This window comes from Lissotriton vulgaris, chromosome 7, assembly GCF_964263255.1.
Source record: "Lissotriton vulgaris chromosome 7, aLisVul1.2, whole genome shotgun sequence".
Taxonomy (NCBI): domain Eukaryota; kingdom Metazoa; phylum Chordata; class Amphibia; order Caudata; family Salamandridae; genus Lissotriton; species Lissotriton vulgaris.
In genome coordinates, this window is record NC_141695.1 from 1,317,694,859 (window position 1) to 1,317,712,858 (window position 18,000).

The 18,000-nt window shown below is 39.6% G+C and overlaps 1 protein-coding gene across 1 annotated transcript in view; it reads left to right on the forward strand.

Annotated features, from left to right (window-relative positions):
• Positions 1 to 18,000, forward strand: part of LOC147703588 (neurotrypsin-like) — a 645,871-nt gene that overhangs the window by 75,194 nt on the left and 552,677 nt on the right. Inside the window, exon 2 of the mRNA XM_086929519.1 lies at positions 8,056 to 8,085. Within this exon, the coding sequence (XP_086785645.1) occupies positions 8,056 to 8,085 (30 nt within the window). The remainder of the gene's footprint in view (positions 1 to 8,055; positions 8,086 to 18,000) is intronic.

Genomic DNA, 18,000 nt, shown 5'->3' on the forward strand with positions numbered 1-18,000 from the left:
CTCTCAACCACATCATTGCCTCATTCTGGATAAAAATCATCAATACATTTCTTGCCTCAGGCTATGTATCTAACTCAAAAAACCAAGGGCTGACCCCAATGATCTCAACAACATCAGACCTATCTCCAACCTACTTTTCCTAGCCAAAACGATGGAGAAGTGAGGCTTACAACAACTTAACCAACATATAGACAAATTCAACCTTCATGACACTTTCCAATCAGGAGTCAGGAAATGCTGTAGCACAGAAACTGGCTTGCTCAATATCTCGGATGATATCCACAGATCCTTAGACAAAGGTGACACATGCCTACTTGTCCTACTTGATTTATCGGCAGCTTTTGATACCGTACATCATCCAGCATTACTTGAGTCACTCAAGAATGACAGTGGTATACATGTTACTGTCCTAAAATGGTTCACATCTTACCTGCAACATCACTTGCAACACGTTTAAATCTACCCCTGTCTCTCTAAACCTACAAAAGTTACTCCTGGTGTACCCCAAGGCTTAATTCTCTCAAATCCCTTTCCAGTCTCTTCATGGAACCCTTTAGAATCATCCAGAAGCAAGCAGGGGTCAAATATCACCTATGTGCTGGGGACACTCGTCTCTACTACAAAATCAAATCACCCAGTGACATCCTTCATCTGAATGTCACACTAATCAAGGTACAAACCTGGCTTAATACCAACAACTTAAAGTTGTACCCCAATAAACCTGAACTACTACTTTTCTTCCCTAAACATAACCCTCTACCAATCCAAGACTCGCTAAAGAACTTGGATTCCCTAAATTGTTCTCTATCACACTATCCAAATCCGTAAGGTGCTTAGGCATCTCCCTGGATATAAAGATGTCAATGAAGGACGACATAAAAAACACACTAAAACACCTCAAGAAAATCAAACTATTATTTACCCTTGATGATTTTAAGATGGTAGTGTAATCTCTAGTCCTCTCTAACCTGGATTATGGGAAAGTCCTCTTCACAGAGATGCTGAAAATTCACATCACCCCCTAAGAACAGTTTTCAACATGGCAGTCCGGCTCCTAACAGGTTTTAAATGGTTTGAACACATCACACTGACTCTCAAGATCCTAAATTGGCTTCTCATTTAAGGAGGATGCATTTACAAGACTGCTTGCATCACCCACAAAGCCTTTTACAGACATAATCCCAACTATCTAGGTAACAAACTTTCAAAAGCAGGAAGAACCAGAACTCTGAGAAGCTCCATATCACTTCTTTTCAAACCTCCCAAACTAAAAAGGAAATCCATCCTGACACGCTCATTTTCTGGAAATGAAAGCAGGATATGGAACTCATTCCCTAGAGATCTCCACTGCAACCCCTCTTTCTCCTGCTTCAAACGGGATCTGAAACACCTTCTCATGAATAACTACTTTAACAAGCATGCTAACTGAACTGTGTTCCTATAGCTCACACTCTTTCTGACATAACTAATTTCGAGGGTCAGTTGATTGATTGTTTCAGCCATCTATTATGTCATTTACTCCATTAACTCATGCTTAACTCATGCTGTCCTAATTGTCCACATATTGTAACCACCCTAACTGCCTAACAAGTCGATTTGGGCCATATGTATCATTCCAAATTGCGTTCACAAATGCCGAACTTCACAGAATTTCGGCGTTTGCGATCGCAATTAGGCTTAATGGTATGTATGAAAGCAAAACTGCCTCGCAAAATAAGGAATCACAAATTGCTATTCCTTAAATGCAATGTAAAAAGCACAGAAAAGTGCAACTGGGCCTTAAGGAATCGCAAATTACCACTAACTTCAAGTTGGTTGTAATTTGCGATTTCTTTGAAAAATTCACTTTTTTGCATTTTTCAAAGTGCCATGTGGGGCACATACATGCCCTTAGGGCATGTATGTGTGCCACATGTGCACACATGCACATTTCAGGGGTGCAACAGGGTGTCCTTTTGACACTCTGTCACCCTTGATATTGCATTTTTAATTTGCGATTCTCGAATTGAGAATTGCAAAATTGAGAATGTCTTCCCATTCATTCCTATGGGTCTCTTGGCCTATAGGAATGAATGGGGAGGTATTCCTTAATTGAGAATTGCAATTTGCGATTAAGGAAAATGTAGGATTCGCAAAATTATTTGCAAATCCTACATACATAGCATTTTGCGATTCTCAAATAGCGATTCTCTAAAAATCGCTATTTGAGTATTACAAAACCAAAGTTTCATACATTTGGCCCTTTGTCTCTATATATGCATGTACTTGAATCTAAGGGTCTTGCATTATATGTAAAATGCTCTGATACCTTCTGTTTTAGCTAGCACTATTTTAAACCTATGAATAATTAAATAAATTAAATAGTGCAGATTTGTAAAGCAATCCCAATGATAGTAACAAACAAAAGCTTATTGAACACCATTTAACTTGACACCCACTTGAAAATTCCATATGAAATGCGATATACCAAAATGATGATGAACTCTGGTTTATGATCAGTTAGTAAATCAACATGACTGCCCCATAAATCATTTTTAAACTTTTCCACTGCCCATGAGCAGATTAATTCCTCCCTCTCAATAGTACTGTATTTTTTTTCAGCCTTGCTTAAAGTACGTGAAATAAAGGCAATTGTATTTTCTTTTCCGTTACAAAATTGAGTTAGCACACTACCAAGCCCAACAGAACTAGCATCCACAGTGACTGTACATTTGATGCCACAAGTAAAAGGTTGTAATGCTGGTGCTTTTTTAATCATCTCCTATACATTACTGAAAGCATCTTCATGCTCTTTATTCCAAATACATTTCTCATTTTTTCTTGTTAGGATTCTAAGTGGCTCAACACAAAATGCATATCCATGTACAAAGCGTGCATAGTACTCATTGAGTCCTAAAAAAGATTTTAGTGAGTCTTTGTCCACTGGTGCTGGTGCATTCGTTATTGTATCAATGAGATTTTGTTTTGGTTTAATGCCTTCCTTAGTGATAGATTGTCCTAAATATTCTAGTTCTTTCACTAAGAAATGACATTTATCCTTTGATACTGTCATTCCTTTATCATTAAGAATTCCAAGAACTTTATTTAGAATGTTATTATGTTCTTCAATTCCTTTTCCAAAGATGAGAATGTCATCTTGGAATGCTTGTACCCCTTTGATGTCTCCAAACAATGAGTCCATTAGCTTCTAAAAAACACTAGCTGCAGAAGCTAATCCAAATGGAAGCCTCAAATATTTGAAGGCACCAAAGGGTGTTACGAATGTAGTGAGATCTTGTGATTTTTCCGTAAGAGCAACCTGATGGTACGCTGATTTCAAATCTATAGGAGAAAAATGAGTAGACTTTCCAATAGCCATCAACATTTCTTGAATTAACGGCAAAGGATGACAGTCCACCAATATGTTCTTGTTTAAAGAACGCAAATCCGCACACATGCGCAACTTTCCATTTTTCCTTTTAGCTAAAACCACAGCCGAAACCCACAGGTGTAGCATTTTCTTTTAATTTAATGTCATGTCAAAGCACCTTTCACACATCCAATTCTGTCTTCAAAAACACCTTTATATTTGTTTATGATATCATCTGATTGACTTGATGTATTATTTTTTGTACACAAATTCACTGTAGAAATTGGAGTAGGAATATCCCCAAGAATAATTGGAGTATCACTCCCTGGTTTAAGCATAATACCCATCCTTCCTAAGTCACATCAACCAATTATATCACGACCTTTTTTAGCTACATAGACTTTTGTGTTTATCCTTCTTCCCAAGAGTTCAACATCTTCATTAAAATTACCTACCATGTCAATGTCTTGTCCTCCAAATGCTTTTGGACTGCAATCTGAAATTAAAAGCTTGTTAGGAAAACAATTTTTATAATAAGTAACATCATTCAAAATTGTTATTGGCGATCCAGAATCTGCCATGACTTCTAATTTCACATTTCCAATAGATGCTTTACACAAAGGTCCCTTGAAAGACAAATCAGAATCAACTAGGTTGACATTAACTATAAGATTATTAATCATATCTTCTTCTAGTTTCTCTATAGCACTTTCCACTTGTTAATGTTGAACTTTTATACTTCATATTACTCTTGCATGAACTTTCCAAGTGTCCAACCTTTTTACATCTATTACATCTTTTTCCATGCGCTGGACAATTTGGATTATTCCCAATATGTGTCTTCGATCCACAGCGATAGCAAATCAAATTTTTCTTATTAATGAAATTTCCTTTCGTTTTGCTATTCTCATAAATCTTTGGCTTGCTTGAAACTGCACATACTGAATCAGAATTACTGTCAGATCCGGAAAAACCTTTAGTTGAAACTGATAATCTTTCTATTCCAACTGCGATATCAATGACTTCACTTAATGTAGGATTCCTACATGCCAAAAAACGTTCTTGCAGTTTCTATGAAAAGCAGTAAAAGACAAGTTGATCTCGTAGATATATATCAACCATGTCTCCAAATTCACATTTTGATGCTAATATACGTAGATTTGATATGTAGTCTTCAATGCTTTCATCTGCTTGTTGTTTACTTTTATTAAAACTATGTCTTTCAACTATTATGTTTGGTTGTTAATAGAACCTTTTTTCTAACCTATTCACTGCCTCAGTGTTAACATCCCATGGTATAAACTGCCCATGTGGAGGTTCACTTTCTGGAATATTGTCAAATATTTCTCAGCCAGCTTCTCCTAATGAACCATACAATACTGCTTTTTTCTGTCATTTAAGTAATCTTTTCCATCAATTGCAATGATATAACTTTCAAAGGACTTAAACCACTGTTGCCATTTTACTGGTGGTTTTCCTCGATTCTGTAAAAATTGATTTATCTGGTATGGTTGTATCTGATATGCCATTTTCTCTCTTTATTATTATTCCAATTTTTCTTTAATACATTTGCTTCAAACAATATAATATACTTCGCAATTTGACATAAAATATTGACTTTTTCACTTTAAATAATGTTCCTTTAGATTTTTTGATTCAAAATCCATAAAATTATTTCATTTTACTTTTATTTCTGTTTACTCCGTAAAATGTTTTACCTTAAAATAACGTTTCAAGCTTCCGATCTCATTTTCCGTGTTTCCGTAGTGGTTACTATGCTTGATTACTATGAAGCTTGTTTTCTAAGATGGCCGCCACTTGAGGTTACATTGCATGACCTTTTGTGAACGTGATCTAGTCATCACGCTAACGCTCCTACGTCACTGCAAAAGAACTTCATAGCAATCACTTTACTCGCGCATCCTTCGCTAGTGCAATTCCAATTTCAATCGATGACAACAGGCCAACCAAACTTAAGATGTTACGATCTTCAGAAAATAACTTTAGGTAAAGTAATGTTACCCGATTTTCTTGACCGCAACGATAATTATAGTTCTTTCATGTTGTCTTCCTGTAAATCCTTTTTTTATAATATTGTTTTTTCTCCGTTGGATATTCTTTGCGTAGATTATTTCTTTTCACCATCAATCGTCGCCAATTTTATGTTGTATTGATACACATCATAGGAGTAAAAGTTTCAAATAATGAATTTATTTGAAATATGCCAAGTAAATAATAATTAATTCACGAAGAATGAGGAGCTTCTGATGAGTTGCTGATCAGTCTAAAGTCCAGAGAAGAATGCCCGATCAGCAATGCATCAAAAGAGAACATGAAACAAAGAATACAGAATACAAGCAATAACAATCTAATGAAATAAAGGTATAGCATACAACACAGTGACTGTTTGCCGTCGCCCCATTGTTAGTAACCCCTTTTCAGTGTCCTAATCTCAGCCTACATTTGTCACTCTACCAATGTCAATGTCCCTAAGTCAATGTTGTTGCTTCTATGGCAGTGAGCTATGCCAGTTGTGGTGCCCCCTTGCACTATCTCATTGTTGTGACCCTGTGTAAATGTTCTGATGTCAGTGTGAGCCCTACACCTCATGTTAGTGTACCAGCCTTACGTGGTCACATGATACATTGATTTCAACTTTTTTGAGAAAAGAACATCACGTTCAACTTGCATTGTATTCACCCTCAAGATGTGCGAGTAGCTTTTAAATTTATTTTATGAAACACACTAGCACGGTCACGCAGGCTTTAGCACATGCATCCACATGTGGTGGAGGGGGTGAGGACTGAAATGGAGAGTCTAGTGATGTAAAGGTGAACCGCGGTAATGAGTATTTTAGGAGTCAAAGCTTCAAAAAAGTTGTGAAATAAATGGGACTGATTTATACAATTTTAGTGCAACGCAGGGCACAAACACAAGTTGCTACACTGTTAGGCGCGGGATAGAATGCAGGGCAGAGCTGTGTTTACTTAAAATAGCCTCCTGTTCTCTCTCCCTTGTGGTGGACACAAACCGCCTGCCTAGCACCATGCACATGCCGTTGGATAATGGTGCAAAGACATGTGTGATGTCTTGCATAAGGTTTGTAATGTAAGTATGCCATTCCAGTAGAATATCTAATGCCCAGACAATTTGTACAACATACCATTAAATGGATATGTATTTCTTGTAGAGAGCAGCACACATGCATGTTTGAAATGTTAGGAGAAATACAATAACTTGTGTCTGCTTCAAGAAGGTGTTATTTTTTGATGCACAGCCCGGTCTCGCTATCTCAGTAGATCAGGATTTGTATCAAAATACATTGGTTCTTGCGCTGTAAGGCACGAGTACCACCCATGTAATTTTCCCTTGATGCAGAATAGTGCAAAGCTCAATTTGTACCAAGAAAACAGAAGCTTTCCAGCACAAGATAGCTGTTTCACTAGAAAGTAAAACCCTTTCCCAACTTTTGGACGTACAAAGTCTCAGTAAATCTGCCCCACTGTTTTTTCCTAAAGAGAGAAGAGACACAGTTCAAAAAATTGAAAGTTGACAAGTAAAGAAAGAATTTTAGTGATGCATATATTACAGTGACTCATACTGCATTATGATTATCTTCTATATTCCAATACTTTTTGTAGCTGACCATGCAGGAGCAGTTTCACTAATGATTTGAAAATTAAGGAATGGGCTTGCCGTTTGTTTCGCATGTACAACTTTTTAATGCTGAACAAATTCTCAGGTGTGGGAAGTGTTAATATGAGCTACGATTTTGTTTTGAAACTTTTTATTGAACTTGACCTGTGAGCCCTGCCTGCTGCCAGTTGCATTTAGAGGGCACACATTATTCTAGGGATGCCAGGCCAGTCCAGGCCCCTTTTGGGCCAGTCTAGGCCCCTGTTGGCTACATCCCTGGTTTGATAAACCTAAGGAACAAGCCTTTGAGTTTGCTATAACGTCATACCTCCCATTCAGTAAGGATTGGGTCCCTTAATCTAGTGTGATATGCAATAATGGACACAAAGGTAATGCCTGCCAACCTCTGTGAATGCCATGAGCCTCTCCATGCACATCACCTGTATCAGGAGGCTGATGGGGTTTTCATAGATATAATGCTTGACATGATTTTTCTTATCAAGAATCAATAGACCATGTGAGACCAAGTGGGTTATCAGCACTTACTATGTATGGGTCTGATTAAAAGCGCCCTTCTGTGAATCAAATCATTCTAATTTATGAATTAAGTCACATCTACTCTCAAAACGATATTTGTATATGAGAATGTAAAATCATTATGAGTAGATGAAGTGAGTCATACTTAATCAGTTACAAAACACCCCATAAGTCAAATTCTCTCTGTTTGTGTGTGTGTGTGCCTGTTGTACTTATATGTGACTTGTTGGAGAGAAGCAGTAGTGAACAAAAGCGAGCAATTTAGAGATTGTCGTCTTTGTGTCTTTATGACTAAGCATATCTGCTTTTTTACATGGTTGGGCCAACATGCACAAGCAACCAGACAGAGAGGAGAAGTTGTACAGAGGCCTCTGACCTCCATGGGCTTTGTACAGTAATATACAACAGTAGATATCTGTACCCAGATCAGTGTATATTTTTGATAGTCCTTCATTAAATGTATTCTATTTTAACGAATATTGTCTGCAAGACTAAACAAATGTTTTAATGTTAATGTTCGTTTCTCCCAACAGACTATGGATCCCCTCAAAACACAACCTCTGGTAAGCAAACTATTCTACTCCTATTACCCCTTAATGTCATTGCAGTAATCCAAGAAATGTGATCCCCCTTCACTCATCTGGCCATCAAATGATTCAACTTCCTCTAGAATGCCACGTCATTATTGAAGGTATTGATTTGCTTTTCTGTCAAACTGTTCGTTTTATAAAGTCATTCCAAAGACCATTTAGAGTGGAATTATTCTAATGTAAACTCTTCTTTATCAATTACAAATCCAACATTTTCAATATCCTGTGAAATTAGCTCAAAGAGAAGTAGGATGCTAGTAATCCTGTGCAGTAAACCCCCTCTATTCAGGATTGGGGATATTATTAACTGTTACCTGTTCACACTTCTCAAACCAAATAAATGTTGGATGACCAGGAATCATCTTAACTTTACACAGCCTTACTCCTTATTTCTTTGCATCTTTACAAGTATAATTTTTCCATGTGCTGCACCTAGTGCCTCAGACTCTTCTGAGTGTTGCCCATTATTCCTGATCCTGGAATCTTGGAATGATTCACCCTCACTTTCTTTTGTACATGTTCTTAGACCTCATCTGTCTCCGTCAATTACACATTTTATGGTGGGCAAAGTGTTGATGGGTGGCTACCTTTAAATTTACAATTGTAAGGCACCTGATGGATTTACCCCCTCAGGAGCTTCACAAAACACTTTGAAGTCTCAACTCAGCAGGTGTTTAAAAGTTCAATATTGTAACCTTTTTACCCAACTCTATTGGGAGGTTGCATAGCATTATGTTTTTGAGGTCTTCCCAACATTTTATTATTCTATATGGAACTTTTTGTCGGGGAGCAATGTTCTGTCAAGATTCCACAGGAGCGAAGATGAAAGCCCCCCACTTTCAGAGAACAACACTCAGGAGGCATCTACTGCACTCAATAAGGGCTGTTCACTAAAAGTATGGGGGTAAACTCCAAGGAGTGTCCACCACTCTCCCCATACGTAGGTGGCTAAGTAGAATGTTGAAGTCTGGTAATACAGCAGGTACTGCAAAGGAAACAAGGTATACAATGAACACTGAGTAACAAACAATAACTAATACCCCTATAATGCACTCAGTCTCAGCGTGTCACTTACCCCAAGAGTAAGATGAGAAGGCTTTAAAAACATGAACTCCAGGAAGGTCTCCAATGACCTTCAAGGATGTAGCTTGAAGCAGCTATACTGGGCGGGGAAGGAATGGGTACAGTAAAGGTGGATTGCCAAACTTCCAGAAGGGAATTAAAGGAACAACCATAAAAAAGGGTTTGAGAAGCTCTGGCCGGCTCCCGTGGAATTAAAACTGCAGAAGCGGAGCAGACACTATCTGAAGAGGGGTGTCGTCCACCCCTCAATAAGATGATTAAAGGTGGAGCATCAACTCCCTCAAACGTAATTGAAAAGGGAAATGAAAATGGGAATAAGTAATGTCCAATGCGAAGAGTTATATTTATGTAACGTGGGATCATTGGGGAAATAGGCAAGAAGCAAGCAAAGCGGTCTGGCTCAATAAGACTGGAAAGAGAAGGACCGAGGAGGCTCACAAGAACTAGGAATGAGCTGCGCCGTTAGGCTCCGTGAGGAGATTGGATCGAAACAGCGGGGCTCCCAGGTATTGGGTGTGAGAGACTCTGACCGGCTATGAGGGGTAGCCAGGAATGAACTTGAAATAAGCTGCGCCATTCGGCTCCGTGAAGAAGAGAGGAGCCAACAGCGGAGCTTCCAGGTGCGTAGAGTGAGCGGCGTCTTCCAGCTCCGGGAGGAGCAAACAGCGGGACTCACTGGTGCGGGATATGAGCGGCGAATTCAGGCTCCGCATAGGGGAAAGGAGCAAAGCAACTGGGCTCACAGGTACTGAATGCGAGCGGAGTCGGGTGGGAATAGGAGCGGAAAACGAGGGCTCGAATGTGGTGAACGCCAAACAGGTTTCAAACAGGAAACGCCTATGGAATGGAATAAGACTTATATTGCACAAACTTAGCCCGGGGGGCATCAAGGCGCATAGCTACACAGAAATAGGGGCAGGAGGGCAGATAAGACAGGAGGTAGGCTTAGTAAACCTGAGAAAAGAGCCAAGTCTTCAAGTGCTTCCGGAAAATCGACAGGGAGGGTTGGCTAGACAGTTCAGGAGGGAGACTATTCCATAGTTTCGGGGCAATGGTAGAGAAAGCTCGGCCACCCCATCTAGACTTTTTAAATCTGGGGACAGCCAGAAGATTTTTCGAGGAAGACCGAAGTGTTCTATTAGGGATGTAGGGGCTGATGAGGGTTTTTATGCCTTCCGAACCAGCACCAAACAGAGCTTTATGTGTAAGACAGATGATCTTAAAGGAGATTCTGGCTTGTTTAGGAAGCCAGTGGAGGTCCTTCCTGGCTTGGGTTACCAATGAAAGCCTAGGTAAGTTTAGGACCATCCTGGCTGCAGCATTTTGAACAGTTTGAAGGCGATGGATGGATTTCCTATTGATGCCTCCATACAGCGCATTGCAGTAATCTAACCTGGAGGACACCAGGGCCACAGTTGATTGCTTGCGTTCCTCGTATGACAAGTATGGAGCAATCTTTTTAAGCATCCGGATGCTGTTTCAGCAGGTGGATACTGTTCTATTGACCTGAAGATCAAAAGAAAGGGTTGGATCCATAAGAACCCCAAGGAAAGGGGGCGTGGTGACAACGAGTCAGTAAGCCAAGCACAGGCTAACGTGAGGAACGGCCCCTTAAGGCTAAAAGGGACTATCAATCCCACTGAAAGTTTTTCAAATCAGGGAATGACAATAAAACACCTTCTCATTGAGTACACAACAGGAGCCCTCCATCTCACATATTCTTAACACTTTTAAATAAATGCATTTTTTGGGGGGGTCACCGATAGCATTGGAGTCAGGCCTTTTTCTCCAGGGTAGCTTAGCAGCACGTTTACTAAGGTAATCTTTTCAATGATCCTGTTCCTTTGAACTATTAAAGTTTCTAAAATATTTGACAAAGTGGTTTGCTCAGTAACAGAGTTTAAAGGATCAAGTTAGCAGGATTAGCTTCCATTATAAGTATATTTTCCATTACTGGATAGGTTTGATCAAAAGTCTCATTAATATCAGTACCCTCATTAAAAGGATTGATCACAAAACTATAATTATTTATTTTAGACTGTAGTGTAGTTCCTATTTTCCCTATAGGCCCTGCGCATTGGAATAACATAAACAGCAGTTTAGACGTAGGACTGAGGTCTTCTAGGTCTCTACTGACTATGTTAGACTTAATTTAGGTTTGCGCCAGCTAGCTCAGAGGTCACTGGAAACTTTCTTGACTGAATAGGAAGTGATCAGCTTCCCTGGCTCAGACAAGAAGGGATTCAGCTTCCGACAACCGCATAAACATGACAACTTTGCTCCCTCAGAATAAGAGTCAATCTCTAGAGTCGTGTGAAACAATAGACAGCTATTTAACTCAGTCAGTTGTGCAGATTTAATTTCACCAGGGTGCAGAGAATAGAGAGATGGCGTTTTCAATAAAAGATATTATTTATTGAGCAGTCTTCCTTCTCATGCAAGAGAAATGAATTGCCACAATTGCAAGACTTGTTATAAGTGCGTACAGTAAAAGTAGTATTACGAAATAATACTGTAAAAGCATTGATATGGTTTCTTAGCCATAAGACACTTTAAAATGGATAAAATATATATACATATATACATAGGCTAACGTGCTCAACTGGTGCTTCTAAAATACGCCTACCCCGGTGTACCTGACCTAAGCCTAATACGTGGGAAGGAGTAAGTAAGTAGCAGTTTAAGTTAAGTAGGTTTGTTGCCAAGGATCTGTTCAAGAATTCTCTCTAAGGGTTTATTCAGCACTGTACCTTGGGAATAGAATGTAGGAGGTCTGGTATCTCCCTCTCAGGACTCGATATTCCAGTCACCCGCAAGGGTAGGCTGGAAACGCCGGAGCTGGATTTTCTCGGCAGGAGAAAAGACAGCATCTTTCTCAGCGCGTCAAAGAGGAGGAGCAGCGTCCGTGGGCTTCTCGCTTCTGCTGGGCTCTCGGAAAGTAGATTAGATGCTCTGCTCCAGAATCACCACTGCGTATTTGCTTAAGGCAGCGTTGGTATATTTATACCTGAAAGGTGCCGAGTTTGACGTAAGGTTTGGACATAAGACGTCAATAAAGATGTCACTAAGAACTGGTCATTCTTACAGTGCTCGCAGGAGTTCTATTATAAATCAAAACAAAGCAAGCAGGGCTTTCCCAGGTTGCTTGGGGTTTGGTGTGTCAAAAGAACTCGGTGTGCTCTCTAGGAATCTAAGGAAGTAGCTTCTGCTGTGTCATGGACTGCAGAGGCGATTTACTGAAAATATGGCTCTGAATATTATGCCATTATACGGATATGTATTGATTATAGCCGTATAGGGGCATAAGGTCACAATATTGAATCGGGTTCCTAGACAAAAACACATCAACCACTCCACGGTTTTATGTCCATCAATCACTAAAAACTAAGCAAAAAGATGCATGTGTATTACAACCCACCCCAAAAAACATTTTTGCATTTGAAATGGTGTATGCGAAATACACGGAAAGTTAAAGGTACTGTACGTTTTTAAGCAGTGTAATCATTCAAAAGTGCATATATATTCAGTTGAACGATTTGCGAAAATGACACATGAAAAAGTCTTTTAATTTACAGAAAAGAAGGTCGAGACTATTTCATCACATATAAATGAAATTGCTTGTGAGTATGCTAGAGGCTATGGTAACATATTGTCTCTAGATAATCTAAAAATAGAAGCTCTGTTCTTTATGAATAGTTCTACTGTAAGCAGAGTACACGTGCCAAAAAAAAGGTAAATATTTTGGAATTTTGGAAAAAATAATTTCGTTTCACGGAAAAATATAGTTCCAAATGTTTTCAGTCGCTTTTGTTCTTCAAAGCTGAAGGCCGAATTCAGAGTTCTGGGGATCGCTGTGTGCCGGTTGTTTTAAAGTTATTCTTTTGGTTCAGGAGAGAACATGACTTCAGATAGATGTGCAAAAAAACAGTCTACAGCTTCAACCAAGGATGATAGTGCTGTGACTGGGCAGTCGTGAGAATGATTGCTATCATCGATTTCAGGATCAGCAATGCTCATAGAAGGTCGTACCTGGGAGATGTTGCTCTCATTCCTTGCTTCACTGCCACCACCTAATCGTAGTGCAGAAGTCTCAACGAATGCCGTCATCAGGATTGGTAACCGCTGGGGACAACACGATGCATGAGCCGTTACAGGACTTAGCAAAGTATTGATATCCATTGGTACTGCTGATTGTAATGTAGGACAGGTGTCTAACACGCATTCTTCTACGCATAGCATACATCGAAGCACAGGTAAGATGCAGTTCTGCCATATAGGTTTGAACGAAAGAATCCAGGTCATATTCAGATCTCTTAGCCTGGCTAATCCAAGGACTTTAGTTATGCGGTCCCGGTAGCGTATTGCTAGGATCGTTTCTTCCATCCTTGCCGGAGTCATGTCTGCGTTTTGGCTTGCCATATCGGAGCAGAAGATTCAGAAATAAGATTCCTGCTACGAGTCCCAAAAGTAGTGGTAGACCACCAAAAACCCAATGGACGAAATTGGGAAAGATGCCCATGACTGCTTCGAAGGGTGTTAACAGTCCCGAAAAAATTGTCTTAAATACATTCGAGATACCACTGGCATCCGACATATTTAGGATTTGGCTTAGCATTTCTACGAAATGCACGGGGCAATTAGTTGATAAAAGTGTATGAATCTCTGCTGTTGTCCTTGCAACTTGAAGATCATACGTCTCTTTTGATGACGTGAATGGCACTGTTGTATGTAAAAGCACAGACTTCATTCTGCTTAAAGTATCAATTCGTATAGAAGAGATTTTCAACTGAGGCCAAATCGTCGCCTCTGAGTCTCCAGGGCTGTTAGGATACAATGCTTGCATACAGCAAGTGACCATGGAACTGACGCTTAAGAGATATGCTTTCCCTGGCACCATGCCACAACAGCTGTGGTCTGTTATTAGAAAGTAACTCCTGTTAGAAAGTTGTCTAAAGAACGGCTCTATTTGTGCTGAAGGTGTGCCGTGGTGGTGACATGAAAGGTTATGTGAAGTCCCCTCACAGGCCCCATGTAAATTAATACCCTGACACAGAAGTATACCGCTTAGTGAATGTTTACAATTATTACCACTAAGAAATACATTCTGGTTTTTGTCATTATAACATGTGTGTGTATAAGGTAATTTCCATGTTAACTTAATGTACCCTTTACCCAACCTTTCATACTGGCCTGCTGGTATATACTCTTGGCATTTTTTGAATTGGAAAGTTGTTATCGGAATTGTGATAATCCTGTGTATTATCCATTCAATGACAGGTCTTTCTGACATTGTCAATGGTAATCTCTCAAGTTTTTCAAAGCGCAGAATCGTATAGTCTGCTCCTTTCTGTGCCAAACTGATTTGTTTATCAGTAATGTTAAAGATAGAGAACAATGACGTTGTGTTGATTAAACGCCAAGGCACATAGCCTGAACGCAGGTTTTGCAACGTCCAGCCTAGCTGTACAATAGAACGCAATTGTGACTGACCATGTTGTAACATTAGCAAGTCCTGATCTATTATATCTATAGCAGATGATACAATACTGTCCAGTGAATATATTCTAGAGGACAGAGTCATTAACCCGTTGTCCACAACAGAAAGTGATTTTTCCAAATTAACACGATCAATTTCTCATATTTTCTCTGCTGTCTCAATTTGAGTCACTTTCCATGCCTCGTTGTAAGCAGCGTATATACTGGCCGCTATGAAATGTTTTTGACGCTGTTTGCGTGGTCTCATTATGAAATCGCGCAAGTTAGCACCATTTTCAAGTAAAGACAAGTGTTGCTTAATTTGTGCCAGTGTGGATGTTTGTAGCCATTCAAGGCATAGTTTCCCTACACTGTATGTTGTTACAATCCCTGGATGTTGTCTCTGGGAGTATCTAGGGTCTGGTCTGGTCATTTTTAACCCCTGTATTTTGTTCAGGAATCTGTCTTGACATTTATTTGTGTCTGTTGGCCAGATTAACCACTTTTTCCAATCAGGATGTGTTCTATTTTGATGTAGAATTTGTGATACGTCTATCTCAATATCTGTGGTTGTGTTATCAGGTATTGGCTTTGGAATAGACGGTTTGTTTAAGTCTTCGATTTTGGCTAGGCCAAAACAGGTAGTTTGTTTAATGGTGTCATTCAAGAACATTATTTGTTCTGGGATCATGCAGGCTCGAAATAATGCTTCTATGCCTTGTACCTGCCAATCCTTTGTACCCCAGATGGTTTTTGTTTCAATGTTGTTTCTCCAGAAATCAAAACCAAATGTAATCATTTTTTCATAAAATGCTTCTTAATATATCAATTTAGTATTTGTCAGCATAGTTTTTGTCCCTGTTTTATCTAACAGTTAATAATAAAATGTTTCTGCATCACTTGTGTTAAACCCTGAGAAGTATTGGAATTTCTCATAGAATGTTTTTGAACTGCTTTTAGGTGGAGTTGCACAATGTTCCCATTGATTATATTTAAAAACATTTCTAGGTTGAGCAGATTTATGTAAATAGTGGTCTGTATAATGGGTATAGCAATACAACTGTTCATAATTCGATGAACCTTGCAAATAATCAGATTCTGGAAATTTTGCTGACATAACTAAATCTGACATCATATTATTTATGCTTTCAAAGTCCCAATCATCAGAGAATGTACTTGGTTTTACAAAGTCACTTAACACTATAGCTGCTAAGGCAATTCCCCTCCTGTGCTGGGAATTGCCATTTTGCTGGTGTCATGACGAGCTCAGCTCGTCATGAGCACAGCTCCAGGCTACCTCATGACGAGCTGAGCTCGTCATGAGCATGGAAGGGGTTAATGAAACCTTAAACTGATGAGGATATTTCAAGAGTTCGACCGGTCCATATATTTCGTAATCTGTTTTGTCCCAAACTACCCCGCCGGGTATTGGAATGGCTGTGACATTCACCGATGATAGTTCTCTTTTCTCGATGTGAGATGACTTGTGTGGCTTCAGAACTAAGTTGATGTTCTGACTTGCTGTGTCCATTGTACTGTATTTTCCCTCAATGAATTTTCCCAAACCAAGTACCATGATGAGCCAAAGCAGGAGGAAAAATACCCCTAGCACAATCCAAAATTCTAACCATGGAGAAATGAGATAGGTATCTTTGAGTTGATGAAAGAGTTCTGTTGCTTTGTCTTTAAAAGTCTTTGTTGCCTGCGTTACTTCAGGCTCGCTTTGATCTTCAGAAAAGTTGTCGAAATTGATGAAGTAGCCAGATGCATTTCTGTCAATTTGTGGAATTGTTTTTTCAATTTTCCTTTCATTAGCATATTCTGATGCTACATCATTGTAGACTGGTGCTTCCGGACAAACTGTTTCAATTTGGGTTTCAAGAGGCACAAGTTCCATGTCATTGTTGTTGCATAGACCTTTTCTATTCACTGTAGGTTTGTCAAATGTGATTAGTCTTTCAGTCTGAACCTCTTGGATTGCAGCAAATTTTGGTATTCTGCTATTTCTTGGGAGTCCACTGGGCCTACTACTTATTATTGGCCACATGATTGTGGTTTTTACCAGGTCGATGGATACAACTCGGTTCTCCTTTTTACCAGCAAGGGGCGGTAGTACAACTGATCTTGTTCCGTTGATTGCTAAGACAGGTACTGCTTTTCTGAAAGAAGGCCCAAATTCCTTCTTCACCGCTATTTTCTATCTGACCAGATCCCCAATCTTTGGAATCCAGACAGGTCTTGCTGGGACAGGTGGTGTGTCTTCAGTGGTTATTGACTGCTGTTTTAACTTTATGTTGCTCAGGGCTTTTCTTGTTTCATTTAAGTCCTTTAAAACAGCAAACAATCTTTGATGTCAAAGCATTTTTTCTTATCTTTTACCACTGAAGCGTGACTATCTAAGTCCTGAACATACATTCTAGTTCTGAACAATAGTTCATACGGGCTGAAACCTTTTAGAGAATTTCTTGGCAAGTTATTTCGACTACGTTGGACACTTGTTAAATGCTGGACCCACCCATCACCCGAACCTAATACCTTTGCCGTTATAGATTGCTTTATGTCTCATTTTTTTCTTTCCACAACCCCGTTTCCCTCAGGATGGAAGGGACAAGAGAACCGCAACCCAATGCCCATGCTGGTCATGGCCTCCTTATAAGCTCGAGAGCTAAAAGCAGGACCCTGGTAAGAATGAAGCATGGCAATTGCGTATGTGCCGATAAGGACTCGCAAATCTTTTATAACAGTTCTGGCGTCAGCCAGGCGCTGGGGCCACATTTTTAAGTGAATGTAGTCTTAAAAGTAATTAATAGGACGCTGGATTACATATATAGATAGCCTTCTGCTACCTACAGAAATTGCCATTGCATTACTCCGGTTGCCTCTTTACTGCGGTCTCTGTTGCAGTCTGGACAGCTCTTCTCAAATTAATAATGTTGCAGGCTCATCCCCGGCCACCAGTATTCTGATTGTAATTCTGTCAGAGATTCCTTCATCTGTTTGTGCCTTGGACCTTCACCCATGTGTGCGTCTGCTATTAATAAGATTCTCTGGTTCGTGTTTGGAATTAACTTATCCCCCACTCCAGGGATTCGAGCAAAAGGAACGGAGTTTGCATCAATTACGTATGTATAATTGAGTGGATAGTTCATAGGTAGTGCTGCACAGTTGCCTTTTGAAGACATTTTTACCGCCAGCATGGTTTCCCCGTCTATGTATTTTATTGAACGCTTTTTGTGGCTACGGAAGCCGGTTTAGTTGCTTCCGCTGTGGCTGCATTAGCCAATGAATTCCCTGCAACATGAACGCCATCACGCTGATGACTCAGAGTGT